The sequence below is a fragment of the Bufo gargarizans genome, chromosome 6, assembly GCF_014858855.1.
Source record: "Bufo gargarizans isolate SCDJY-AF-19 chromosome 6, ASM1485885v1, whole genome shotgun sequence".
Lineage (NCBI taxonomy): Eukaryota > Metazoa > Chordata > Amphibia > Anura > Bufonidae > Bufo > Bufo gargarizans.
The window spans coordinates 88,602,376-88,630,100 of NC_058085.1; the positions used below are offsets into that span (position 1 = coordinate 88,602,376).

The 27,725-nt window shown below is 46.6% G+C and overlaps 1 protein-coding gene across 1 annotated transcript; it reads right to left on the reverse strand.

The window, feature by feature from the left end:
* Positions 1-1,946: 1,946 nt before the first annotated feature.
* Positions 1,947-23,848, reverse strand: ZHX3 (zinc fingers and homeoboxes 3). Its single transcript, XM_044298445.1, is given in 5 exon segments — positions 1,947-2,820; positions 4,090-6,709; positions 6,711-6,895; positions 13,355-13,441; positions 23,708-23,848. Coding segments are annotated over 3 exon segments (2,703 nt in total). The 5' UTR covers positions 6,783-6,895; positions 13,355-13,441; positions 23,708-23,848; the 3' UTR covers positions 1,947-2,809.
* Positions 23,849-27,725: the final 3,877 nt, after the last annotated feature.

The window sequence follows — 27,725 nt, forward strand, 5'->3', positions numbered from 1 at the left end:
AAGACTGGCTTTCCCACCCATGCCTTATTTTAGACCTGACGTGAGAAGGGAAAGTGCCAGAAACTGCCACAAAGCCCCTTTGCAACCAAATCTATGACAGATATACACCATAATAATAAAGGACTCCCCTGCATGCTCTGTATGTTAAGCACCTAAGAGTCCGGGGTTGGACACACTTCTACTAGCCATACATTATAGTAGTTAAAGTTATTTTTTGACAAGTTCTCTCTAAAACTATTTGCAAAGTTGCTTATTTTTATTTTAGATGCACTGAAACAATATAAAGATGGTTGCAAATGTGGGCCTTAGGCCTCCTGTACACAAACGTGTGAGCCCAGTTGCCTGGGGATCCGCAATACACAGGTGCTGTTCCGTGGGCATTCTGCATCACGGCTGCAGACCTATTCACATCAATGGGTCCGCAAATCCAGAGATGCGGAATAGTGCAGGACAGAAGCACGGAACCCTACGGGAGCACTATGGAGTGTTTCTGTGGGGGTTTCGTCCCATACTTCATGTCCACAAAAAGATAGAACATGTCCTATTTTTTTGCGGAACGGCCGGATCGCAGACCCACTAAAGTGAATGAGTCCGTGATCCACTGCGGCTGCCCCACGGACGGAGTTCGTGCATTGCGGCCCGCAGCACAACCACAGGGGGCGCACGTTCGTGTGCAGGGGGGCCTTATACAAAAAAATAAAAAAAAGTGCATCAGAAAGTAAAACATTTTTTAGCTGGATTCCTCATTAGTTCTCCAGCATATACACACATACATACCCAAATAATGACTGAATTGAGATTTTGTGTCTACAGCCTTGGGTATCGTTATGGTAACAGACTACAAGCGTGCTCTTCATAGTCTGTACACATGGTCGTATTGTCAGGCATCTGTCCAATTCTTTTTGTAACCTACTAAATGGATGCTGGTAATAAGCAGGAGAAAGCTGGAAAAGCATGCAACTGCAGGAGCAAAATATACAAGGTTTGTATCAGTTAGACCTCCAGCACACAAACATATTTTCCTTCAGTGTCCGTTCCATTTTTTTGTGGACCGTATACAGAACCATTAATTTCAATGGGTCCGCAAAAAACACAGAAGGTACACCGTGTGCATTCTGTTTCCGTATTTCCATTCCGCAAAGAAACAGAACATGTCCTATTCTTGTCCGCATTACGGCCAAGGATAGGACTGTTCTATTAGGGGCCAGCTGTTCCGTTCCGCAAAATACAGAATGCACACTGACGCCATCCGTATTATTTGCGGACCGCTAAATACATATGGTCGTGTGCAAGAGGCCTTACCCTGCCAAGAGATACTGGAGCTATAAAGAAAAAGCACATTCATTTAGAACCTTTCTCCCAGGGCTGTTTTCTACACATACCTATGGGTGGCAGGCAACGAGAAAACATTAAGGAAACAACTCAAACAGGCTCCTGGAGTGGTAGAACTAAAGTCTACAATATTAGTGTCATATGTTAAGTGCCTAAAGCTTCATATATTGGGACAGTCTTGCCTTTACAAACCTCACTGCACTGTTTAAACATTCCCCTGCAAGTCCCTTACTCGGGTACAACTCCACCTCCTTACATTCCATGCATGTCACCTAAGAGGAAAGATCCAAAATTCTAGGCCCCTGCTTTCCTGCACACATAGTTAAAGAGGTAAGATGGGGGGGGGGGGGTCACTGTCCTCACCAATTCCCATCACTCTCATTCTAACAGGGTGAAGAATTGTCAGAATGGGAGTGGTAGATTCAGTTAGGCAAGTATGACAATTTTCAAAAGTTCTCACTGCCTGGCCCTGTCAGTCAAAAGAGCAGAAGGTGTGGCAGTTGCAGAGAGAGCAGAGCCTCTAGGTGTAACGGCAACATCCCCGTTGCTTCTAGAGGCTCATTTGCATATATTAAAACTTCATTATTCTCAGTAATGTGGACACATATGAACATGGGACCAACACAGATGTCTGCAGCTGCCAAGTGCACATGCAACAGGTACAAATCTGCTGACAGATGCCCTTTAAATTGAAACATTCTGGTGGCCAGCAGCCACATTTAGAGGGAGAAGTGGGTCTAACCACAGATCTTGAAGCGCAATGCCCCCCACAGGCAGCCAAAATGTACCTTTATGGCAGCACTTTGAGAAGCAGGAGGCTTGGAACTCCATACCAGAAAGTTGGAACTCCACACCTAAAAATTATTTATTCTAGAACTGATCAGCTTAATTTTTTTTTTTTTTTACCAAATTTGAAAATAAGTAAAGTAGACAGACATTTTCATAAACTAAATAACTTCCCAGCCACTAACCCTTACCTAATATTGTGCCCTTACGACACAGAAACATGTCCAACACAAAATCCTATTCAGTGCTCTCTGTCCCGGGCGCTAGCAATGAGTAAAGGGAGAGAAACAAAACTTTATTTACAACCAGTTAGTCCAAACAAGCTTCTCGCTAGAAAGTTCTGTATTAAATCATTTCAAGAATACTAAATGGTTATATTATTCTGTAATATAAATAAGCATCTGTACCAATACACAAACCAATGAACTCAACAGGGCATATAAAAATACAAAGCACTATAGGGCAGCACAAAGCCTGAAACAGAATGAAGGATGCACAGTCTGGATTATGGTATGTACAATGGACAGCGTTTGGCTCCTGGCATTAGGGTCCCTTTATTTCCTATGCATTGGCATTGTGCTCATCGTGTCTTATGGGGGGGCACAATGCATACATTTCATAGCCAAGTGAATCCCTGTGGAGTTGGCTGGAGATCATGTTCCTCTTGGTTAACGGAGGGGTTTCCTTTTGTTCAGTCAGCTTCTGAAAGACAAGATTTAGAAGGCATTAAACAAAAAAAAAAACAAAAAAATCGTACCAATATGCTCCAATTTGTTCTACTACTAGACCCAGATTGTACCAAAACTTAGACTGGACATCAACCCAAGCAGTCCTGGACAAATCGCAGGCAGCCTGGTAGGCGGCAGCATCACTGTAGGGTCAAGTTAATGCAACCCAGCTAAGGAGTGATTAATTAAAGGGCATCTGTCAGCAGATTTGTATCTGTTGCATGTGCGCTTGGCAGCTGAAGGCTTCTGTGTTGGTCCCATGTTCATATGTGCCTGCATTGTTGCAAATTAGCCTCTAGGAGCAACGGGGGCGTTGCTGTTACACCTAGAGGCTCTGCTTTATCTGCAGCTGCCACATCCGCTCCACTCTAACAGGACCAGACGTGATTATGCTTTCACTGCCTGGCCCTGTCAAAGTGCAGAAGACGCGGCAGTTGCAGAGAGAGCAGAGCCTCTAGGTATAATGACAACGCCCCTGTTGCTCCTGGAGCCTCATTTGCATATATTAAAACTGTTTTTCTCAGCAATACAAGCACATATGGACATGGGTCCAACACAGATGCCTTCAGCTGCCAAGCGCACATGTAACAGGTCAGCCAGTGTCACAGGTACAAACCTGCTGACAGGTGCCCTTTAAAAAAAAAAATAATAATAATAATTTAGTCATTGCAATGCAACCAGGCATTTTAGAAAGTGTGGTCTTACAAACCCCTTGGCCCACCAGCAGTCAGAGCAGATCTCTCAGGTGGCTATAGTGCCTAGTCTCTCTAGCAGTAAATATTCTGCTCGATTCTTCTCATGAACTAAGTGACTCTCCCATTTCTTCCTAACTTCGCAGTCAAAGCAGGCTACCGCTTTCTCAGCTGCCAAACAGGACCCCCAATCATCCTCTCTCCCCAAGGTCAAATCACAGCAATGACCCCCTCTCAGTCACAGCAGAACTGACCAGTGAGGGGCTGGTGGTGAAAGGTCTAGGATGACTGCTAAGAAAAAGGACACTGCTGCTCTACTAAAGCAATGATGTGGAAGACCAAGACCTCGCAAAACAGGTGAAATATGTTGGAGTATATTGAGGATTTTAAATACACAGAAAATTGTCCTGTGTGTGAATAACAGTAACAGTATAGCCTCTTTTTTTTTACCAAAGAGACAGAGAGAATACAGAAAATAAATCTGCAATTTCTCAAGATCAAAAATCCTTCGAGGGGCATTTTACAAGCTAGAAACCACAGCAATTCCTTACCTAGCTGGACAACCGACGGCTGAGATGACACCAAGTCGGCAGGCATTTCCTGAGAAGCAGGCTCCCAAGACTCGCTGTTTTCAGATGGCTCTAACCAGCCCTCCTGCATTTTTATCTGCACTTCGGGTGTCTCTTCACAGACAGACTGTGGCTCCTCAACAGCCTCCTCCAATAGAGGCTGCATGTCCTCTTCTAATTTTAGTGCAATCCAAGACCTTATCTCCTCCGCAGTCATGCTGGTCTTCTCACACAAATCTTCAAGATGTTCCTCGTTCAATGCATGCCACTTCCTGTAGTAATCCAAAAGCGGCTTTACGTACATAGGCTTATTGTTTGCAAAAACTTTCTTATAGTTGTCATACCACTTTAGGTTGCCATTCTTGTAGGAGTACCTGGCATCCCCAAACCAGCGCACAATTTCTGATCGGGTCAGCCCTGTGTGCTCCACCAAGATATCGTACTCGTCAGTCGACGGCCACTGGGTTCTAACAAACATCTGCTTTAAGGAATCTCGCTGCTTGGCAGTTTTCTTAGTAGACGGTCTATATCTTTGTGGCGTTGACGGCCTACTACTGCCATTGCTAGGTATGGTATAATCATCTTTTGAGCTAACCAGGTTGTCTCCCGATTCAGTCACACGAAGAGCTTTCAAATTGATTTTTATTGGGTTTACTTTCCTCTCCGACACCGAGGAACTGTTATCTACTAGAGATGACACAGAGTCATCAAAAACTTTATCAGAGACCTCCATCTCTTCAGCAGAAACATCCTCCTCCTCTTCATACCGAGCTTGCTTTCTCTTGAGTTCTTCAGCTACCTTCTTGCGTTTTTCTGAGAACCAGGTGTCTATTTCACGCCTTGTCATTTTAGTCTCAGTCCGTAGCCTGTTCACCTCCTCGTCAGAAGGTTCATTATTTTGTGCAAAACTACTTTCCAAAGCTCTCAGCTGCTCCGGTGCCCTCTCCTTATATCTTGTGACTGTGAAGTCTGGCGACTGATGCCACGACTGTCTTCTTGGCGTATGAGATGGCGTGTGACTTGCAGGGAGTGCAAAATCTGTCTCTGAGTCTTTAAACATGGCATACATGATGTCAGAGTTGGGGTCATGGTCACTTGCGCCTATCCCATAAGAGGCTGGCTTGTTGCGGAAATGATACCTTTTGTCGCTAAACCATTTCCTAACATCTCTGGTTGCCAAGCCGGTAATTCTCGTCAGTCTCGCAACTTCACTATGTGAAGGAAACTGGCTTTTGCAAAAGCTGGTTTTGAGTGCGCCGAGCTGCTGTCGGGACTTTTTGCACCGTGAACTGGGATCGTACGCATTTGGTGACGGCATACCAGGCGAGATAGTATGATAATCAAAATCTAGCCCTGTACTGGCCTCAGCTGTGGTATCATCAGAGGATGTGTTGATGGGCACTGAAGTAGTTCCTTGAATGCCATTGGTTAGAATGGGCTGAGTAACAAGTAGACCCCCTGCCCCTTGTGGCTGACTGACAATCTGGCCTGGAAGAGCGGCCTGGATGAACTGATGAACATTAGTTGCATTTGCTACGAGTGGTGCATTCAAAACAGTTATAGTCGGCTGCGCCACAGGCTGGGGAATGGACTGGATTACAGTATTAAACATTTTCTTTCTCGAGTCTTCAATCTCCTCAGGTGACCAACTAATGCCCTGTTTAAGTCTTTGTGCTGTGAACCAGATTTTGATCTGCTCTTCGGGGTATTTCGTCACTACGGTTAGATAGCAAAGCTCAGCCTTTGTAGGGTAAGAGAATTTATTAAAAGAGTTCTTCAGGAAACAGTTGGAGTCCATGGATGAATTGTATGTTGGAATGCTACTCAGAGGAATCATTACTTTCGGGAGGGATTTTGCAGTGGGAAGTTGTTGACTTTTCTGGACAGAGGATTGCTTGGGTAAAACTGGTGTAATAATAGTTGTGGAAAGTTTGGGCTGGATCACAGTTTGGGGAGAGTTCAAGGATACTAGCTGAGTCACCCCGGGTTGCAGTACAGGAACAGTTCCTATTATGGATCCATTCAAGATGGTAGAATTGACAAGGTTGTTGACACCACTTGTGGAAACTGAGCCGTTTCTAAGGGTTGTGCGGCTTTTTTTCTCAAACTCGTCAGCCACGTGGTTGAGCAATTTCTTCTCTTGCCTGTTTTTCATAATCTTCATGATGGGCGTTTTAGTAAATGATAATTCGGCGTAATCGTGAGCATGCCTCTCTACACCCACATCTTGAGTGGTGTTAGTGGGACCAACACTTTGCTCCACCACAGTATAATTCTCGTGCTTGGCCACAGTCCAGGAGAGATCAGAGTTCCCCAAATGACTATCAGAGTTGTGAGATTCTAGTTCCTCAGGGTCTTTTACTAGAAAGCTGCATGCAATACAAACATATGAAGGATCTTCTCTAAAGTCAAGGTGCTTAGTATTCATGTGTTCAACAAATGGACTGGTCTCATTAGAGCCGTAGTTGCAGTATTTGCAGAAATAGCTCATGCCGTCAACGTTTTCATGCCCATTCGCTAGAATATCAGTTTCACCATCCATTAAATCTGCATCTGGTAATATTTCCTGGGGTTCATCTTTGGAGATTTCTTCGGATATATCAGCTGTTACCCTCCACCGCTAAGGTCTTGATGGGTATCATACAAGGGGTGGTAGACTTTCTTTTGCTGGCCATTGTGTCAATTTCTTGTTCCACAAAACCAATATAAGAAGGTAAACTAAGTTATCTACCAAAGTCAGGTGGATGGTTTGCGAGGCATTACACTTGGACCAAGATGACTTCTAGACCTATATTTAAAAAAAAAAAAATAATAATAATATACAGATTACTTGACATTTTATAATCTGCTGAATTGTTACGTTCATATATTAGCAAAACATATGTAATTCTAGATTTATACCCTAAAGTGGTTGTCCAATCCTTTACAGGTGATGGCCTACTCTCAAGATAGGCCATCACTAGCTGATCGGCAGGGGTCTGACACCACCTGCTGATCAGTTGTACTGCAGTATCTCAGAAGCCAGACCTCCACAGCTCCATCCGCCGTGCATTGGACGGAGACAGTTACCGCAGCACTACTTCCATTCACTTCAACAAGAGAAGCGCTGCAGCAACTTCCTCCGTCCTCTGTACAATAGATGGAGCTGTGGAGGTCTGGAGCAGTAGCTACTGCAGAACCGCAGATCAGTGGGGTGTGGGGTGTCAGACCCCTGCCAAACAGTGGATAAGCCATCACTTGTAAAGGGTTGGACAAAGCCATTAATTTTATTTATTTTTTCAAAGGAGAATTCTGAGCCGGTGTGGATCTCACAGATATCCTGACGAAGGAGAAACCAGGCTTGTGGAGCAACTGCAAACAGCAATATCTGCTCCAGAGGTCGCACTAGGTTTTATTTCGGGCTTTTTTTTTAGCCAAGGAGGAGTACGAGTTAAGATGCTGCTGGACAGCAATGTAGACATATGACAACTTGTTTTTTGTGATAACATTTTGGGGTACAACATTTTTATGGTCATGGAAAATAAAGCAATTCAGCCATTGTTTTTTTAGTGTTCACTGTGCTCAGATACCAAATATGTATAGTTTTTTTTTTTAAACTACTTTTTACATAATAATAGCATGTCTCAGGCATAAAGGGTATCGCCATGTTTGTTGTAACCTGTATAATAAAGATAACATTAAAGGAAATCTAGACTGGCACATTCATATACATAGTCACAGGTGCATATCCATCAAGCAAACATGGTTGCAAGTGTAAAGTTGTGCAGCCATTTTATTATCAACCATGTTTTCTTGATGGATGTGCACTTGTGATTATGTATATGAATGTGCCAGTCTACATTTTCTTGTAGTATATATTGAGGGTAGTGCCTCTTAGACTGAGCAACGCCCATCTGCCTGGGGCTTCTGAGCAGAGTATAAATGTAGCTGGTTCCTACACTGCCCTAAAAATGTAGGCTTAGATTTAGGCCTCATGCACACGAACGTATTTTTTAACGTCCCGCAAAACGTGGTTCCGTTGTACCGTGATCCGTGCCCGTTTTTTCTTCCGTGGGTCTGCCGTGATTTTTGGAGGATCCACGGACATGAAAAATGAAAAAAAAAAATCTAAGTCAAGTTTGCCATTGAAATGATAGGAAAAAACGGACACGGATCACGGACACGGATGACAATCTTGTGTGCATCCGTGATTTTTCACAGCCCCATTGACTTGAATGGGGCCGCGATCCGTTAGCCGTGAAAAAAATAGGACAGGTTATATTTTTTTCACGGCCTAGAAACACGGGTCACGGGCGCGGTGTAAAAACGGTGCACAAGCCGAGTTTTCAACGGACCCATTGAAAGTCAATGGAGCCGCAGAAAAAAAACGTCTAACGGCACAACGGCCACGGGTGCACACAACGGTCGTGTGCATGAGGCCTAAGTCCAAGAGAGGTGGTTTATTAGTGATGGGTCTGAAACACGTTTGATCAAAAATGTGCGCAAAGAGCTTCTACTTTTCCATTTATAGTAGGTATACCACCACTTTTAGAATTATCCCCATTTCTCAGCTTTATTGTTTGTATGTGTAAAGTTGTGCAGCCATTTCATATCAACCATTAAAGGAAATCTGTCACCAGGATAAATTGCTATTGCAGTAAAGCCATGGCCTAATTGCCCCTAGTACCTTATTTCAAGATGTGCCTTTGTTCCAGCAATAGATGTTTTTTATCCTCTGAAAATCCAGTTTATTTGGTATGCAAATGAGCCAGTAAGGTGCCCAGAGGGGAGTCACTCTTGCAGAAAGGAGCCCAGACACGCCCCCTGCTAGTGCCCAAGCGCACCCTATGGCGTTAATGTGATGTAGGATGGGTGGGCGGGCACATTGTGGCAGGGGGCGTGTCTGGGCTCCTTTCTGCAAGAGTGATGCCCCTATGGGCACCTTACTGGCTCATTTGTATACCAAATAAACTGGATTTTCAGAGGGAAAACAAAACATCTATTGCTGGAACAAAGGCACATCTTGAAATAAGGTACTAAGTGCCTATTAGGCCATGGCTTTACTTCAATAGTGATTATACTGGTGACAGAGACAAGTGTTTTTTTATCCCCCCTTAAAAAAAATAAAAAATAAAAAGGTATGGCCCCTTCCTCTGTCCAACTGCATAGATGCCACACACTACTAACCACAGCATCTAGGCGTTAATCAGCCAGGATCGGAGTTCTCCAATACTGGCCGCTACAGCAGGAGCGCGGCTTCAGCCAGTGCTGGTCTCCTGCGGTGTATCAGCATAGCCGGTGTGGGCTCTATTTAGTTCCTGACGCCCGTACCAGGATTAATGCTGCAGGCGGGTAGTGACTGTACAGACTTTACATAGGCAGGGCTGATAGAGCACTTCAGGGCAAAAAAACAAGTCTCATGCCTAGTAATAGATGGGAGACTTTTTGCGAAGCTTAAAAGTGTCCGTTCAGTTGTCTATGAAGTATTATTGCAACCTCTGAGCTGCACCCTGTCGTATTAGTTCACACGAGTTAACACTTTGGTGCTCATGCACCTTCAATAGCTTTCAGCTGAACTTTCCCACTCTCCTATATGCATGCATGCATGCTCAGCCGAGCATGCATGTGTTCTTAACGGGGAGAGCTCCAGCAGCGCATTATCTCCCGTTAGAACAAAGAATCCCAACATGTGCGGTCCATCTTTCCCTCAACATCCGTCATTAAGAATCAGAACCAACCCCACTCCCCAATACACGCAAGACAGTCGGCCACTCCGGCTTATATTGGCTGACTTTCCTCTTGGGGAACATGCACACGTTCAGGATTCATGTGCGGAGAATCCACACTGAAATCCGCAGGTGTTCGCAGGCAAATCTGTGCGGTCAATCCGCATCAACTGGATTTTATGTGAATGAAGAAAATTCAGTTAGGAAAAATAAAATAAATTGACAAGGTCAAAATCCGCGCAGGAAAGGAAAATCAGCATCATGTGCATTGTGAATTTCAAATTCTCATAGAATACAATGTACACGCAATCCTGATCGTGTGTATTTCACCTAAGGCCCCTTGCAGATGAGCGTGAGCAGATTAGGTCCGGATGCATTCAGTGAAAAATGCCCAATTTCGCAAGCAAGTTCATTCAGTTTTGTCTGCGATTGCATTCAGTTGTTCAGCTTTTTCCACGCAGGTACAATGCGATCTAATGCATTTTTCATGCGTGCGATAAAAAAAACCTGAAGGTTTACAAACAACATCTCTTAGCAACCATCCGCGATTGCTTGCGAAATCGATTTTCACGCAGCCCCATTCACTTCTATGGGGCCAGGGCTGCGTGAAATCGCCGCACACTGCCACCAATGTTGTTACTGCTATAGAGGGAGGGGGGGCCGATGGTGGGCGCACACTGTGCCACCAACGATTTATTACAATAGAGGGAGGAAGGGGGGGCCCGATGGGGGGCGCACACTGTGCCACCAACGATATTCAAACTGGGGAGGAGGGGGGGGGGGGGGTCTGCCCCCTGCTGCCTGGCAGCCCTGATCTCTTACAGGGGAATATGATAGTACAATTAACCCCTTTAGGTGCCGCACCTGAAGGGGTTAATTGTGCCATCATATCCCCCTGTAAGAAATCGGGTGCTGCCAGGCAGCAGGGGGCAGTCTTGTACAAAGTTTGTAGTGTATTCTAACTAGAAGCGTCCCCATCACCATGGGAACGCCTCTGTGTTAGAATATACTGTCGGATCTGAGTTTCACGAAGTAGCTCATATCCGACAGTATATTCTAACATAGAGGCGTTCCCATGGTGATGGGGACGCTTCAAGTTAAAATATACCATCGGATTGGAGAAAACTCCAATCCGATGGTATAAAAGAACTCCAGACTTTACATTGAAAGTCAATGGGGACGGATCCGTTTGAAATGGCACCATATTGTGTCAACATCAAACGGATCCGTCCCCATTGACTTGCATTGTAATTCAGGACGGATCCGTTTGGCTCCGCACGGCCAGGCGGACACCAAAACGACTTTTTTTTCATGTCCGTGGATCCTCCAAAAATCAAGGAAGACCCACGGACGAAAAAACGGTCACGGATCACGGACCCACGGACCCCATTTTTGCGGACCGTGAAAAACCCATTTTTGCGGTCGTGTGCATGAGGCCTTAAAGGTATGTTCAAAAAGCGGACCACACATGGTGGATAAGTCTGATGTGTATTTTTGCTGTGGAATCTAGTTCAGAAACTGGAGGCTGGCTCAGCTCCCATTCACTTAGTGGAAACAGCTGATCGGTGAGGGAGTCGGACCACCATCAATCAATATTAATGATCTATCCTATTCCCTTGAAAACCCCTTTAAGGCTACGTCTACACGACGACATTTATCGCGCAACATAATGTCGCGCGACAATTTTTATAATGGCAGTCTATTGTGTCGCACTGCAACATGCAGCGACTGCGACGCAACTGATGGATTTTTCTGCGACTGTTGCGTCGCAGCATGTTGCAGTACAACACTATAGACTGCCTTTATAAAAATTGTCGCGCAACATTGGTGCAACAAAATGTTGCGCTACAAATCTTGCAGTGTATTTGTGCTCTGTCGCGCGACAAATGTTGTCGTGTAGACGTAGCCTAAGGGTTCATTCACACATCCGTAAGTGTTTTGCGGATCCGCAAAACACAGACACCTGCAATGTGTGATCCACACATCACAAACACTATAATAGAAAATGCCTTTTCTGGTCGGCAATTGCGGACAAGAATAGGACAATTTTTTTCAGGAACGCAATTGCGGATCACGAAAAATGCAGATGCAGATCCGTTCCAGCCCCATTGAAAGTGAATGGGTTTACAAATTGCGGAACGAACACTGACCCAAATTACGGATGTAGCACGTACATGGTACTTTCAAAATAGTAGGGCCGGGAAAATGTTTTTGGACTGCCTAAAAATGATTAAACAAAAGGAGGATGTGTATGAACCTGCATTTCTCAGGGATATAGTGGGGAGCCTGCACCAGCATAGACACATAACAGTGAGCCGGGGGGGGGGGGGGGTTTAGAACCTAAAGACCCCCATACACATTATATTATCGTCAAACCCACCCATTCCAGTAGGTCCAGATCTAATGTGTAGGAGGGCGTTCAGACCCAGCTGCAGTGCTGACACGTTGAAACACGTGAATGCTACAGCAAAGCTGCGCTCCTGATGTCAGTGATTGGCTGCAGCGGTCACACATTGTCAGTGTGATGGGAGAGAGATTCAGCAGGTAAATAACACTTAAGATTGTTTCACACCATCCCTGCCCGTGCCCCACTTTTTCCTACCATCAGGCTATCTTCAGGCAGAATTTAAAATTCAAAAACGTAAAGAATAAAAACAAAGCCTTACCTCCACAGATCCCCCCCGCCTGTGCTCCCCACTTCAGTAGGCCAGAATGCTGGCAAAGTCCCACTCCGCCTATTACAGGTCATAGTGGTGACCCGCCTCAGCCAGTGATTAGCTCAACAGGCCTTTCAAAGCATTTCTGGCGCAACGCGGACCAGAGCAGCGACAGAACGGCAGATCAGTTTAGGCAAGTCATGCTTTTTTATTAAAAAATAAATAAAAATCGTCAAAACAGGTATTCTAAGTAGTGTACAACTGACTACTGGGGTCCAACCGCCCCCAATCGTGAGAACGCACCCTGCCGCATTCTCTATAGGACTCTGCTGGAGATAGCCAAGTACAGTACTCACCCCACGCCATGCGGGACACAAACTACATACAGCCTGTGATTAACGTGTGTGCACAACAAATACAAGGCGTTCCCGATTTCTTTTTTTTTTCTTTCTATATTAGTCCTATAGAGAATGAGCGTCAGGGCACACGGCTGCCCCTCCAGGACTCCCGTTCCCGAGATCAGTCGTTATCTCTCATCCAGTGGATAGGGGATAACTTTTGGTTTTTCTGTGAGCTCGCCAGGATCCACAAAACACGGACAAGGCAATGTGTGTTCCGCATTTTGCGGACCGCACATCACCAGCGCTAATAGAATATGCCCATTCTTGCACGGAAATGCGGACACGGTGCGCACGGGCCGCATCTCCGGAGCCAGGCCGCACATCGTGCGGCCCCATAAAGATTAATGGGTCCGCAATTCAGTTCCGCAAAATTAAATTGTGGACGTGTGAATGGGGCCATATTGTCCATAGGGAAGACCACAATGTGCATGATTTTTCAGGATAGTTCAGTGAGTGATTATACAAAGTAAGATTTACCACGTACAATTAGTTGTAATCAAATCGTCAGCAGTCGCAGGAGGATCCTGAAAATGGTTGTATCGTGTAAAGCCAGCCTTACCGAGTCCACCACCTAGAAAAAGGGAGAGCATAGTGTGAGCACAATGACATGAGTACATGGCTACTATATAAATAATAAAATCGGACGTCCTCTCCTGTCTTATATTCTGCTCAAATCTTGTAAAAATCCCAAACACTCTCCAAATCTAATGTGCGGAGAAGAAACAGAATTATAATGGAAATATTCCTTTTTGTTCCCTAAGAAAAACACGTCGGGTCCCAGCAAAGCACGAACACTAAATGACCCCCATCAGCATTTCCGTGCAGTCACAGGCGCCCGATTATATAACAAAAAGGCCCCGATACGCCTGCAGTGGCCAGAATGGAAAGAGATTGACACTTGGCCAAGTAACACCAGAACAGCGTGTTCTGCCGTCTGCAGACTTGGTTGCTGGGTTCAGTCATGGAAAAATACTGCGCAGAGACAAAGCCGACATCAGGATCCACGTGCAGTGACGCAGCAATTCGGCATACACACATAAAACCCGGGAGGGCGCCGGTTCCGTTGATCTGTAGAGGGCGCCCACCACCTTACTGGAGCAGAGATGCATTAGTTCTTCTGGATCTGACAAGCTTTTCCTGCTCACGCTGTAAAGATGTGCGAGGCCGCTGCTCGCCCCATCCCCCATGTTAAATTGTACATTCGGCACAGTTGAGGGAGGTGTGAAATGTGCTTTGCGGACATCTCCTACACAATCAGTTCAAGGAGGGAAAAAAAAACAGAACAAACCGGAGTCTGAAGGCAGGATAGGACGAGAACGGCAGAGGGCCCCCAAACATATTAGGAATATTTCCAATTACACAATCCTTCTCCCTTCATGAAGAAAGAATGAATCTGTAAAGGCCCAAGGATGAGAGTGTCTACCAGCCCGCACTTCTCACCGTGTAGGGCCCTCTTTAGGCTAGGGTCCTGTAGTGACATATTTTTGCACCAAAATAGCACACCGAGCATCTATCAGCAGGATCAACCCTATTTAACTATCCTCAATGCCTGGCAGGGTTGACCCCTAGGAGTAAAAGTGATACGTTAATTACACGTCTCCGCTGTGTCGTTCCGGAGTGATATAGCATCTTATTCCTATATAAATTAGCTCTTCGGTGCAGCGTGGGGTTTGGCCTGAGCCCATGAAGCACCACATCTACTCCACTTTCCTAGACTGACAGGACCAAGCATCTTTCCCGACACTGGCTTCCAGGTCAAGGCTATTCGTGTTTCATGTTTATTTCCACTGTTTTGCCTTAAGAAAGGGAACCCCCTTCGGAACACGTGGCACCTTTTCCCAATGTTTCCTTTTTTATCCTCATACTGTGGTTTACGTTAGTCAGCACTTCTGGATCCTTTCAGATAAACACCAGTGGGACGCCCAGACTGGAGGGAGCTGAAACCAGGCCTGCTGCGGGCACAACCTCATCTGGCAGGGGGCTCTTATTAGATAGTTGATTATCACTAGTTGGGGGTAATCGGGCGACTCTTTCCTTTTTCAGTATACGTTTCGGCATGGCATCTACACTGAAGGCAGTTTCGTATCAGACAACAATCCACATCCCATGCAAGTCAATGAGGTTTCCACAATCCTATAGGTTTCACACAATCCTATTCACATGGAAAGGAAATGTGCCAGGTGGATTTTTACCACTATTTCTGGGGGGTAAAATATAAGTAGCCTGTCCTCATGCAGATATGCCCTATTCCCTCAGCACATCCATGGTACAAATCCGAGTATACCAGACAATTAGTGTTGGCATGATCACTTATCCCTGATAATTGCCCCATGTAAAGATGCTGCCAATAACCTGCCAAAACGCTCATTTATCAGGTAATTATATCTTTCATCGCCATTTGTCAGCAGTACACCGCCCTGTGTAAACAGGAGATGTGCTGTTCACAATATGCACAGTGAATGGGGGGGATGAATGATCGTAATAACCTTGCATCGTACTGTGTGAAAGGCACTTTAAACTTGTAAATCGTTGATCGGCGCTGGTTATTCGTCCAGCACTGGCCCATGTAAAAGCACGCTAAGCCTTGGATTTCTGCAATATGCAAATCCTACAAGTGTGAACACACTCTTAGAGGCTGGCAGAGGTGGAGAGAGTAGAACGTGTTGTTGCAACCATTGTGTGTGACTGGTCACTTGTTTCAATCATTTTCACAGTGGCTTTCCCATCTGCTGCTATAAAAATGCTTTTCTAACAGGTTAGAAGGAAGCTGAAAACACGGGTGATATCCATCTATCGTCAATGCCAAAGTTCACGCTTTCTGGCACCTGCCTCTCGATACAGGCAGGCATGCCAGGAGATTATTTCATAGGCCTGCCGTATCAAGAGAGAAACGGGCACCAGCGTACCGTGCTCCGTCACGAGGGGATTTCAATAACCAAACCTCAGATGCGTTATTCTCCGTCTTGATGCTGCAGAGTACTCCGCACCGTCCCCTGTTAACGGAGGGGGTTGTGTTTTTCCATCCTTGGTCTCGGACTCCCACAGTATAAATAAATGACATCGCGCATGATCAGATTGCGGCAGGAGGGCTGGGAGTAGTGAAGCATGCAGAAAACCTGACCCACAATCAGCCTGACAGGCAAAAGGAAAGAGTGAAGCGGAACAGATTGGGGCTGGCGGACATTAGGCATTCGTGCACATGGGGGCCCTGCTAACAAGAAAAAGGAGGCATGGCGGAGGGGACCAGAAAAAGTTACTCCACCCGACAGCATGGCCATAGAAATTAACAGTGATGCTACAAACCTGAATGAACAGCAAGACAACTGGCAAAGTAACACTATGTACCAGACAGCAATAGTAAAAGACCGCAGGAGGCAGAGTACAGCTACTGACCACACTCCGGCATACGCATCCGAGAGCCTATAGCGCTCATGCTTGCTCTTGATAGGTTTAAGCCCATAGCAAGCCACAGGCCAAGTGACTAATGTGAGGTGACTCGTTTTATGACAAGGCCTGTATGACACCAGTACACTATGGGAGCTGTGTGGCCGAGTGCCCAGGTCCAACCACAGGTCTACTGACCATCCCCTAGAGCAGGGGTGAGACCGTGTAGTGAGACTGACCTAAAACTGTACCTACAGCTCCTCAATCCCATTAACATGATGCTTTTGCAGCCAAAGCAACAGGGTCTCCTATTAGGCCTAAACTATAAATGCTTGTATCACTAAGAACAGGCAACAAAAGACAAAAACAAAAAAAAACAACACAATTAGGAAATGTATTAAAGAGGTTGTGTAGGATAGGTCCTCAATATCAGATCGGTGGAGGTCCAACTCCCGGCAGTTCAAACAGGGGGCAGCACTAAATCCGATGCTAAATTATCCAGCATGTCGGCTCATTTGGACGAGTGCCGCCTCCACTTCAAACAGCTGATCAGCAGGGAACCCCCCCAGATTTGATATTGATGACCGATCACCAAATATTTACCCACTGCACAACCCCTTTGTGTTGGAGTAAGATGCACCAAATTTGGAAACTTTGAGGGGAACCTAAAGCAGTCAAACGCATTAGATAGCAGTCAGCCAAAAGGCCAAGAGGTCTCTCTCCCAAACCCTACATACACATGCCGCTTGTGAGGGAGAAAGCCGCCGTAGCTCTGGTAGTGGTTTACCGCTGGAAAACCAAGAGGATCAGGCACCTGGAATCCAACTGCCTGATCCTGACCACCCCTGGCACCTGCCATCCAGAAAGCTGCAGCACCCCCATAGATGGTTTAGGGCCTGCTTAATGTGATTTAAAACAGTATCTTAATGGTAAAGTTTGGGATATGTCAGAAAAATAATCGTCAATTAATAAATAGAACGTCTTACGAGTAAATATTTCAGTGGTTCACTTACCTTTTCTAGGAGCGTGAAGCCACATATTCTATACTAGGTGCAATATGGCTAACCCCGCCAATGAGGAGTTCACGCGATTTCAACAAGTCAGAAGCTGGCCCAGGATTTACTAGTCTGAGTCAGTCAAAAATCGGTCTTAAAAAAAAGTGGTGCAATCTGGCACATCCAGGGTTTCTACACTTTTTTCCCAACAATCTTGATGAGTGCCGCTCATCAGATAGGGGGCGTACCAAATATGCACCAAAATCGTGCCACAATTCTGGTGTAAAATTCTGTCTCAAAGTAAGCCAACCGATAGAGTCAGACCAGATTGACCCTCCAGCCCCTGTGATAAACCTGGTGCAGGTCTAGACAAGCTTCAGCACTCCAGCTACTGTCAGACTACAATTCCCAGCATGTTCCATTTCTATGAGCGTTCGGAGAAGTGCAGAGTAAAGTATGCATGCTGGGAGTTGTAGTTTTACAGCAGCTGGAGTGCAGGTTTCCTACCCCTGATATATATAGGATTAGTAAATCTGGACAACTGTTCCTCATCTACTGACAGAAGTCTGAGGGTCCTCTCACACGACCCAATGCTCCGAATAACGCTATACAAGTCAGACCCCCGCGGCCTTCTCACAGCTTTCCCTAGACCAGTGACTACTAGTTCATCGGTCACATGGCCTAGTCACAGCTTACCCTCATAGAAATAAATGGGGCCGAGCGCGATACCAAGCACGGAGAAAGCCGCGGTGCTCAAAGGCTCAAAAAGCTGATCAGCAGGGGGCCCATGTGTCATACCCCCACTGATCAGATACTGAGAGGTCATCAGTAGTAAAATGGCGGAAAATCCTTTTAAAGGGCCTTTCACACAGCTATCGCAATCACTCATCCCCCATTCACTTTACATATTGTCCCCGTATCATAGCATGTAAGCATCCTGCTCATCTGTCAGGTGGTCCTTCACGATGACTGACCCCATCCTCAGCTGCCACACACCGCGTTCTGTTGGATCCAGTAGGAAGGAGACGTTACTCTTTCTGCCATGTTTCTCATTCCCTTCAAACACACTCCTGGCTTTGGCACTTGATAGCAGTGTTTTGAGCCACAAAATGTTGTGCGCGATACCGCCCTAGAGCTGCTTGGCTGAATCAGTCAGCGATGGGATCAATCGCAGATGTATGGCCGTCGCCAACTGTAACCCAACATGCGCAGCTGGCCAAGTCCTCCCCCCGGCAGAGACGGATTCGGTCCAGAGCTTCCAGCAGCGCAGCAGGTTAGCAAAAATGATGAAAAACTAGAAACTATACAAGTTACTTTAAAGAGAACCCGTTACTACAAAGGCAGTGCAATCTGCGGAAGCCTGTGACCGAGCAGGAGGAGCTGAGCTCTACAGCTTTATGGGAGAAGATACTGTAAGACTTGTAATCTCTTTCTGAGCTCGGTTGCCTGGGGGGGCAGCTACGTGTACAGGGGAGGAGTCAGTCGCTAATAAGACCGGACACTGAAGTAATCTACCTGCTCCGCTCCGCCTGCTCTATAACATGCTGCTTGCAGATTGCACCGCATTGTGTGGTGACCAGTTCTGTTTAAAACAACTTTTCCAGATTTTGGGTATGAAAACGATTCATATGATGGGTACAAATCAGCCATATAAGGCCTCTTGCACACGACCATATGTATTTTGCGGTCCGCAAAAAATACGGATGACGTCCATGTGCATTCTATATTTATATGCGGAACAGAATAGCTGGCCTCTAATAGAACAGTCCTATCCTTCTCTGTAAAGCGGACAATAATAGGGCATGTTCTATTTTTTTGCGGAACGGAAATACGGACATATAGAAACGGAATGCACATGGTGTAACTTCTGGTTTTTTTTTTTGTGGACCCATTGAAGTGAATTGTTCCGTATAAGGTCCGCAAAGAAAACACGTTCGTGTGCAAGAGGCCTAACAGTGCAGGGGTCAGCAAGCTCCAGCACTCCAGGTGTTGTGAAACTACATCTCCCATCATGCACACCTGCTTGGCTGTTCTCTAAACTCCCACAGAAGTGAAAGGAGCATGCTGGGAGTTGTAGTTTCACAACAGCTGGAGTTCCGAAGGTAGCTGATCCCTGTAACAGTAAATCAGAAGTCAGAGTTTGGTTATATTTGCTTCGGTGAAATCACTTTCCTGTATTTTTGCAACAGCCAAAAAGTGATGCGCGCGATGAACCATCACATCGGTGGTCACTTTACATTAGCTTGACGTGAAACCAACGTGAGCACTGCAAGAATACAGAAAAATCCAGACCTCCCAGTCCGTAAAATAAACGCTTTGATCTTACCAATGACTACATTTCGGGCTAGAAATCCCCGTCCACAGCATTACCAAATGAGCCCAAGTTCACAGCAGCGCTAATGGTTTCCACTGTTCTGCTTCAGCAAAGTACGGAAAAATGGCAAGAAACCTGTTTCCGCAGTTAGCACTGGTAATTTTATCAGTGTAATATTAGCAGCAGTCGTCAGTACGATGCTCAGCGTGATGACGGACAGAAGCGGAGGGTGCCCCGTTTATAATGGTTATTCAATCCGTTTTTTTATTCCATGTTCCTCTGATGGAACAGAACGGAAAAGTCCACACAGACGTGAACCCAGCCTTAGGCCTCCTGCGCCCCGTGGCTGTATTGCGGACATGTGGGCATTGCGCATCACCAATGTTCTAGAGAACTCCCCCCGACTAATCAGCCAAACCACTAAGTAACTTTGCATTTATAAAGTGAATTTGTCACCATGAAAAACTGCCCTGAATTGAACTACTAAAATGTGTTAACTGGCAGCAGATTTCAAGGATATATGGGGTCATTTATTAAGACCCTTCGCATTGGCACATGATGCACTGGCCCTTAGGCCTAAAACCGGCGTAGAAAATGGTAAATAAGACGGGCTTTCCCACCCATGCCATGCCTTATTTTAGACCTGACGCAAGAAGGGAAAAGTGGCAGAAACTGCCGCAAAGCCCCTTTGCAACCGAATCTGTGACAGATATACACCATAATAATAAAGGACTCCCCTGCGTGCTCTGTATGTTAAGCACCTACGAGTCCGGGGTTGGACACTCCTCTACTATCCATACATTATAGTAGTTCAAGTTATTTATTTATTTGACAAGTTCTCTCAAACTATTTGCAAAGTAGCTTTTTTATTTTTATTTTAGATGCACTGAAACAATATAAAGATGGTTGCAAATGTGGGCCTAATTAGCCTCCTACACACAAACGTGTAAGCCCCGTTGCCGTATTTGCCACATTTGCGGATCCGCAATACACGGGTGCCGTTCCGTGGGCATTCTGCATCACTGAGGCAGACCCATTCACTTCAATGGGTCCACAGATCCAGAACGGAAACACTACGGAGTGCTTTCGTGGGGTTTCGTCCTGTACTTCCGTTCCGCAAAAAGATAGACCATGTCCTATCATTTTGCGGAACACAGACCCACTAAAGTGAATGGGTCCGCAATCTGCTGCCCCACGGTCGGTGTTCGTGCATTGCAGCCTGCAGCACGGCCACGGGGCGCACACATTCGTGTGCAGGAGGCCTTAGGGTACTTTCACACTGGCGGCAGGACGGATCCGACAGGGTGAACAGCCTGTCGGATCCGTCCTGCCGCAATGTTGAAAGTAGCCAGTCCTATGTATAGGACAGGCAAAAGACAAGTATCAATCATCCCAGGATGTTCTAGGAAAGCAGAGAACAAAGTAACAAATCTAAGTTGCAATAGATACTTATATATAAAAAACATGTAGGTTTTTGTGCCCTGTCAAACTAGGAGACAACACCAGAGAACTCGCCCACTGGACCCGGCTGATGTCAGCAATCGATTTAAAGGGAAAATGTCACCATGGGAACGCAGTGCCATCTGCAGGTTATAGAGCAGGAGGAGCGGAGCAGACTGAGGAGTTCTTATGGGAGAAGATTCTGTATCTCATCCGGCACTGAGGAGTCCTGTGGGCGGTCCCATCAGTGACTGACAGCTAACTCTGCATGACCAGGCCCAGAGTCAGCTGTCTGCTCGCCATCAGCACTGTAGCGGTGCAATAACAGCTCAGCCGTCCACTAGAATGGGAAGGAGCTGCTGCAGTTATACTCTATCCCAGTGATAGGCAAACTGCGGCTCTTCAGCTGTTGTAAAACTACAACTCCCAATATGCCCAGTCTGCCTACAGCTATCAGCCTACAGCAGGGCATGATGGGATTTGTAGTTTTTTTTTAGCTGGAGAGCCGCAGTTTGCCTAAAAAAATAAAATAAAACTACAAATCCCATCATGCCCTGCTGTAGGCTGATAGCTGTAGGCAGACTGGGAGTTGTAAAACTACAACAGCTGGAGTACCGCAGTTTGCCCATCCCTGCTCTATCCCATTGAAATGAATGGGAAGGAGCAGCTGTAATGACACGGCTCGAGCGGGTGAACAGCAGATAACAGCATTCCACGAGCTGACTGGTGGGGGTGCTGGGAGTAGGACCCCTGCTGATCTGATCAATATTGGAAAAGTGGAAAACCCCTTTAAACTGTGTTACCCATAGGAACTGATCACAGCAGCGTTTTCACATCCGACAGTCTAACGGAAGTGAGGACGCTCTCCTCCTCTCATTTTCCAACCTCTAGTGCCGACAGCTTCACCATTTCCCATGATACCATCCGGCACAGCAGAAATCAGAGCCGCAGATCTTTACACCCCATCCCTATGGGTGTTTTATCAGAATCAGTAGAAGCAGCTGAAAACAATCAGCAATCTTCCCTTAGGACCAATGTGAGGTTTTTTTTTTTGTTTTTTTTTGTTCAACTGAATAGGGCCGAGCTGCACCCATGCCACATAACCAAGGGTCATGGCATCACTGGCCTAGGGCAAGCTACTTTTACACTAGCGGCACGGACCTCCGGCAGGCTGTTCCGTCGGGTGAACAGCCTGCCGGAGGTCCGTGCCGCTAGTGTAAAAGTAGCCTAAGCTGAGAGAAGACCGCGGCGCTACTGTGAGTGCCAATCGGCGGGGGTCCCGTATGTCAGACCTCCACCGATCAGATACAGAAGACCGATCCAGAGGACAGGCCATCGGTAGAGCCCCCCCAACCTGCGGCCCTCCAGCTTTTGCAAAGCTACAACTCCCAATAGCTGTAGGCTGTCCAGGCATGCTGGGAGTTGTAATCTGGCAATAGCTGGAAGGCCATAGGTTGGGCATCCCTGCCATAGAGTATGTCCAGGCCCATGTGGATGCTGTACAGAGAAATACATGTATAAAGGATGAAATCAAATGCCTGCCTAGAGCAGCTGCTGTAGAACTACAACTCCCAGCATGCACATTTACTCTACGATGCTCGTAAGTACCATAAAAGTGAAAGGAGGATTCTGGGAGTTGTAGTTCCAAAACGGCAGGAGGCTGCTGACCTCTGAGCCAATCTACGGGGGATTCCAGGGTGGGGACATACCCTAGGACCCAGCTCTGGCCATATGGATCGATGTACAAGCCCCATTATTTTCGTATGTAAAACACAGGTCGGACCGCTCGTTTTCTGGAGGATCTAAGTCATTGCGCCTTGCGACACGGGCAGATAAACTGCCGGTAACGACACAGGCCGATGAGCTGCCGTCAGCGATTTTTACATCAGTACAGATTACCGCTCATCTCGTTTCCACCGGGCAGTGGCGGAACAATCAGGTGAAAGGCCCTTTAGTCACCGGGATGTGAGTCACTCTGTACAGTCGCCATCTCTCGGGACGGGGGAAGGGCCCAAATCCTGCCTAAAGTGGAAACATGGTGGCACGAGCGCAAGCTTTCGGTCACTAGAAATGCAAGGGATCCGACCGTCACCTGACCCCAGTCTCAAGTCGCATTAAACATCAGGGAATAGAAAGATCCCAGAAATGGATCCCATTCGGACGCGATTGACGGCGTACGGCGACACCGTGTAATGTTTGTCAACGGCATCACAAAAAAAAATAAAAAATCCAGACATGGCGGCTATTGCGCTGCCACTTTTTACTCTATGGACTTTAAACGTACACTGCACGCAACTTGGCCGTGTTTTCACAGTTCTAAAAAACAGTCCCGCGACAAGTCGAACATATTTTTACGTCAGAGTCAAACAAGTTACGTAACCGCCTGGCGTACACGTAAAGCAGCCCGCCCACCTCATCTTTAGGTTTACACATTATATGAAGCTCCATGTAACTTCCACAGCCCTGTCCACTGACACACTCCTGAGGACAGCGCCCCCTAGGGTGGAAACGTTACTAACTCCTCACTCCCCTCCACTAACATACGCATACAGCCCACACATGACTGCACTGCTGTCCAGCCCCCCTCCCCCATTTTAAGGACTATCGAACCTCCCCCACCATATGTATGACAGACCCCCGTCCCTAAAGCAGACGCCCGCCGCCTGTGGTCACCAATAACAAAGCCCTCGCCGAGAACACTCACCGACAACCGGTGTCAGGGCCTCTCCGTTCCCCTCACTCGACAGTTTCAGGGCCCGGGAGGAGGCGGAGCCGTTGGCGATGTGAGAACCCAGTCCTATAGGCTGACTGGCTCTCCGGGGACCACGTGACTTCTGTAACTCTGGGCAGGGCAAACTTAAACCAGCGCCAACCGCCGCCAGTATAGGGCGACCATGTGACTGGATTTAGGAGGGGAGGGGCTGGATGTGCGTACGGGGGATGGCCACGCCCCAAGTGTATCACTGCAAAGCTTTATTTAAAAAGGAAGTGCGTACACGGCCATGTGTCTGTGTTTATAACGTCCAGAAATGTGGAAAAGAGGAAAAAATAAAGCTTTATGTCACGTGGTCTGGCGTTACCCCCGTCTGACGCAATTTGCGTATTAATATAACATGAGTATGGCCCACCCTGAAGTAATGAACCCTGGGTGTCCCCTGGGTAACCACAGAACTCCAGCTGCATTAGATACTTTGCTGATAAGGCACCATTCACAAACGGCAGATTTTCTTTGCTTTGGCGCGTACAGTAAGGCCACAATTTATCTAAACTGGTGTCAAGGAAAACTGCCTTAGTTGCCCATAGCAACCAATAAGCCCCATTATTTCCTTATGTAAAGCAAGTCGGAGCGCTCGATATCTGGAGGATCTAACTCATTGCGCCTAAGGCTACTTTCATATTTGCGTTTTACTTTTTCCTATGACGGATCTCAATACCCGGAGGAAAACGCTTCCGTTTTGGCCCCATTTATTGTCAAAACTGAACAGAACAGAGAATGCATTGCGTTCCGTTGGGTTGTGTTCCCATACCGGAGAGCAAACCGCAGCAAGCAGCGCCCGAGAACTCAAGATGATGCTGAATAGATATATTTATTTAAACTTTCTTCATCTGATGAAAAGGTATAGAAGATAGTAACAAAAAAGGCAACAAATAATTATTAACAAAACAACATAAGTTTGGGTGGGAAATCCCAGTGCCGTTGGGGAGGCTAAATGGAAAATCCAATTACCGGTAAGTGTAATTATCAACTTTTCCATACGCCTCCCCAACGGCACTAAGCAGGAGGATTAACAGAGTAAACGAAAATTTAGGGAGGGACCACAGCGGACAAGACTTTACGCCCGAAAAAAAAGGTCCCTATTAGAGATAACATCCAGTCTGCAGTGTTTGAAAAAAGTACTTGGACTGGACCAGGTCGCAGTCTGGCATATCTGGGCCAGGGAAGCCGAGACACCTTCCGCCCAGGAGGTAGAACTTGCTCTAGCCGAAAGGGCTTTTAACTCCAGGGGAGGAGTAGCACCCTTCTCTCTATATGCCCTGGCAATGGTCTTTTTAATCCAGCGGGAAATAGTTATTTTTTGAAGCCCCTTGACCTTTGTTTCTTCCTGCATACTGGACTAGTAGGCGATTTGATTTTCTTATGTCCTTAGTGGCTTCTAGGTAAGCCAAGTCGCATCTCCTGACGTCTAGATTGTGGTACTGAACCTCCTTGTCGAACCTGGCCTGTGGACAGAAGGTAGGTAATGAAATTTCCTGCTGACAATGGAATTTTGTAAATACTTTAGGTAAATAAGAAGGCTCATGCTTTTAAAATTATTCTGTCATCCAGAATAGTTAAATATGGTGGACGGCAAGATAAAGCCTGTATCTCTCCTACCCTCCTGGCCGAGGTAATCACAATTAAAAAGGCCGTCTTTGGGGAGAGTAACCTAAGTGGGATCTCACTTAGAGGCTTAAAAGCATTCCAGATCCTAAGATAAATCTTAGACGTGACAGGCTTCCTACTATTTAGTAGGGTGTTAATAACCGCGTCTAACAGTCCTTTGGCTCTTAGATTAAACGTTCAACATCCATGCTGTCAGATTCAACTGTCGCACATCCGAAAGTTGGGCCGGGCCCTGAAGAAGAAGATCCGGAATCTGAGGGAGAAACCAGAACTTCCCGCTCAAGAGGCTTAGCAGAAGGGGAACCATGTTCTTTTGGGCCAATATGGGGCTGTCAGGCTTACCCGGCATTTGTCCTCCATTATTTTTATCAAGACTCTGGGAATCAGGGATATTGGGGGAAATGCATATAGCAGGCCCTCCGGCCAAGGACCCGGGAATGCATCTACTCTTGTTATGGACTATTGATACAAAATGGATACTTGCTTGTTGAGCTAAGATGGCGGCCAGGCATTCTGCCAACACCTATAAACTAGAATCTTACTTTGTGTTTTTATCATGTGTTTCTTTGTGGTTTCCGTTCAGCTCAAGCAAGCAGCTACAAAGAAAGAAGTAACGGTTTCACCCAGGAACAAGGGGGGGAGGGAGAAGGAATTTCCTCTGGCCGTCAAGGTTACAGAAAAGTAGAGAGTTCATAGCCAATAGAAAATATATACTTTATCTTTCACCCCCCCCCTCACTCCCTCCTCTCGTGAAACCCATGTTGTTTTCAGAAATAAACCAGAGATACTGATTAACTCCATGTAGTGAGTTGTCTGTCTGATCTCTCCGTGCACGTATCTTAATTAATTAATTTGGAGCAGTACATCAAATCAAACTGGCAGCTTTGTCAGAACCAGAACAATTTTGGCACCCAACGTGGGGCTCGAGGATTGGACCCTCTGTTCCCGTACCCCCAGAGACCAGACGAGGAGAGGCGCACTAACGGACACCGGGATCGCAACCCGTGATATGAGGTAGGAAAATTGAGTCATCTTGCCTATAAAGTGTCCCCTGGTGTAGCCTCTTGGTGTTCGTCTGAGGGAGGGGTGCGGAAGCAGTCTGGGACGTCCTCGAGGGCATGAAAGTAAGAACCCCATATGTTTTCTTAAAGTCTTGATGTACTGTGTTGTGCCTATAAGTTGTGAAGACCCTGTTGACAAGTATCATTGACTGAGACACGGAGTTCTCCTGTGTTCCTGTATCGGAGTTCAGCCCGGTGTCTGACTCAAATCTCCATAAAGGGGACGATCACAGATGGGTGGAGAGCGGTTCGCGGTAGCCCAGAGTGTGCTGACCGGAACTCAAAGGTCTTCACGTCCAGTGATTACTCTATGCAGAGGTCTTTAGGCGGCTTCAGTAGGTACGAGAGATAATGGGAAATGAGGAAAGTGTCCCGAAGGGTTACTGTTCACCTGAACAGTACGTGGCGGACAGGAGAGGCAAACGTTTCATAAAAGGATTAAGTAAGTTGGAGAAGAGTTAAAGGTGTCTGTAAAGGAGGCATCCTCATAAAAGGATTAAGTAAGTTGGAGAAGAGTTAAAGGTGTCTGTAAAGGAGGCATCCTATGTAGTGCTACCTGGCAAGTGTTGTTAAACGAGAAGAGAGGGAAGTTAGAAGATGATTAATTGACAGACATGGTCCGTGTGTGGTTGGACTGTAGTAAAGAATTTGAACAGACCGGGGGGGGGGGAACTAAATTTTGATGAGAAAAGACAGATATTTCTGTAAGCCTGGTGTTGCATTGATACATGACTAGCCACCACCCTATAATGGCGCCGGGAAGAGAGCAGGTGGGTGGACCTGCAAAACATGTGGTCAACAGAATCCCTCCTCCCGTGATACGTGCCTTCCCTGTGGGGTTCCCCACCCACAAAACCACACCTTGGTAACTACTCCCCGGCACGTCCCATCACTTCCCGTGTTAGCTACAGCGCCATCTTGACCCCAGGCAACGCCCATGAACGGACCTTTAATATCATTCGGTCCGGACCCCCCCCGTCACTCCTATGTCACCCCTAGTGTCCCGGTGATCTCTATGCTGTACCCGATGATAAACCCGGACGGTACATTCATGCTACCCCACTCACCTGCCACCCTTACTCCTATAATGGTAGGGGGGCAACCTGATGAAGCAGAACAGGGGGATGCAGACGGTGCTGCAGAATCCACAATGGGCATACAAAATGCACCGGGTAATATGCAAACTCCTTCGCGGGGTACCCCGACAGACTACGGTGATCCGCCAACTTTACCCCTGGCACCACAGTGGACTGTACCCATGACCGTGCGCCCATCAC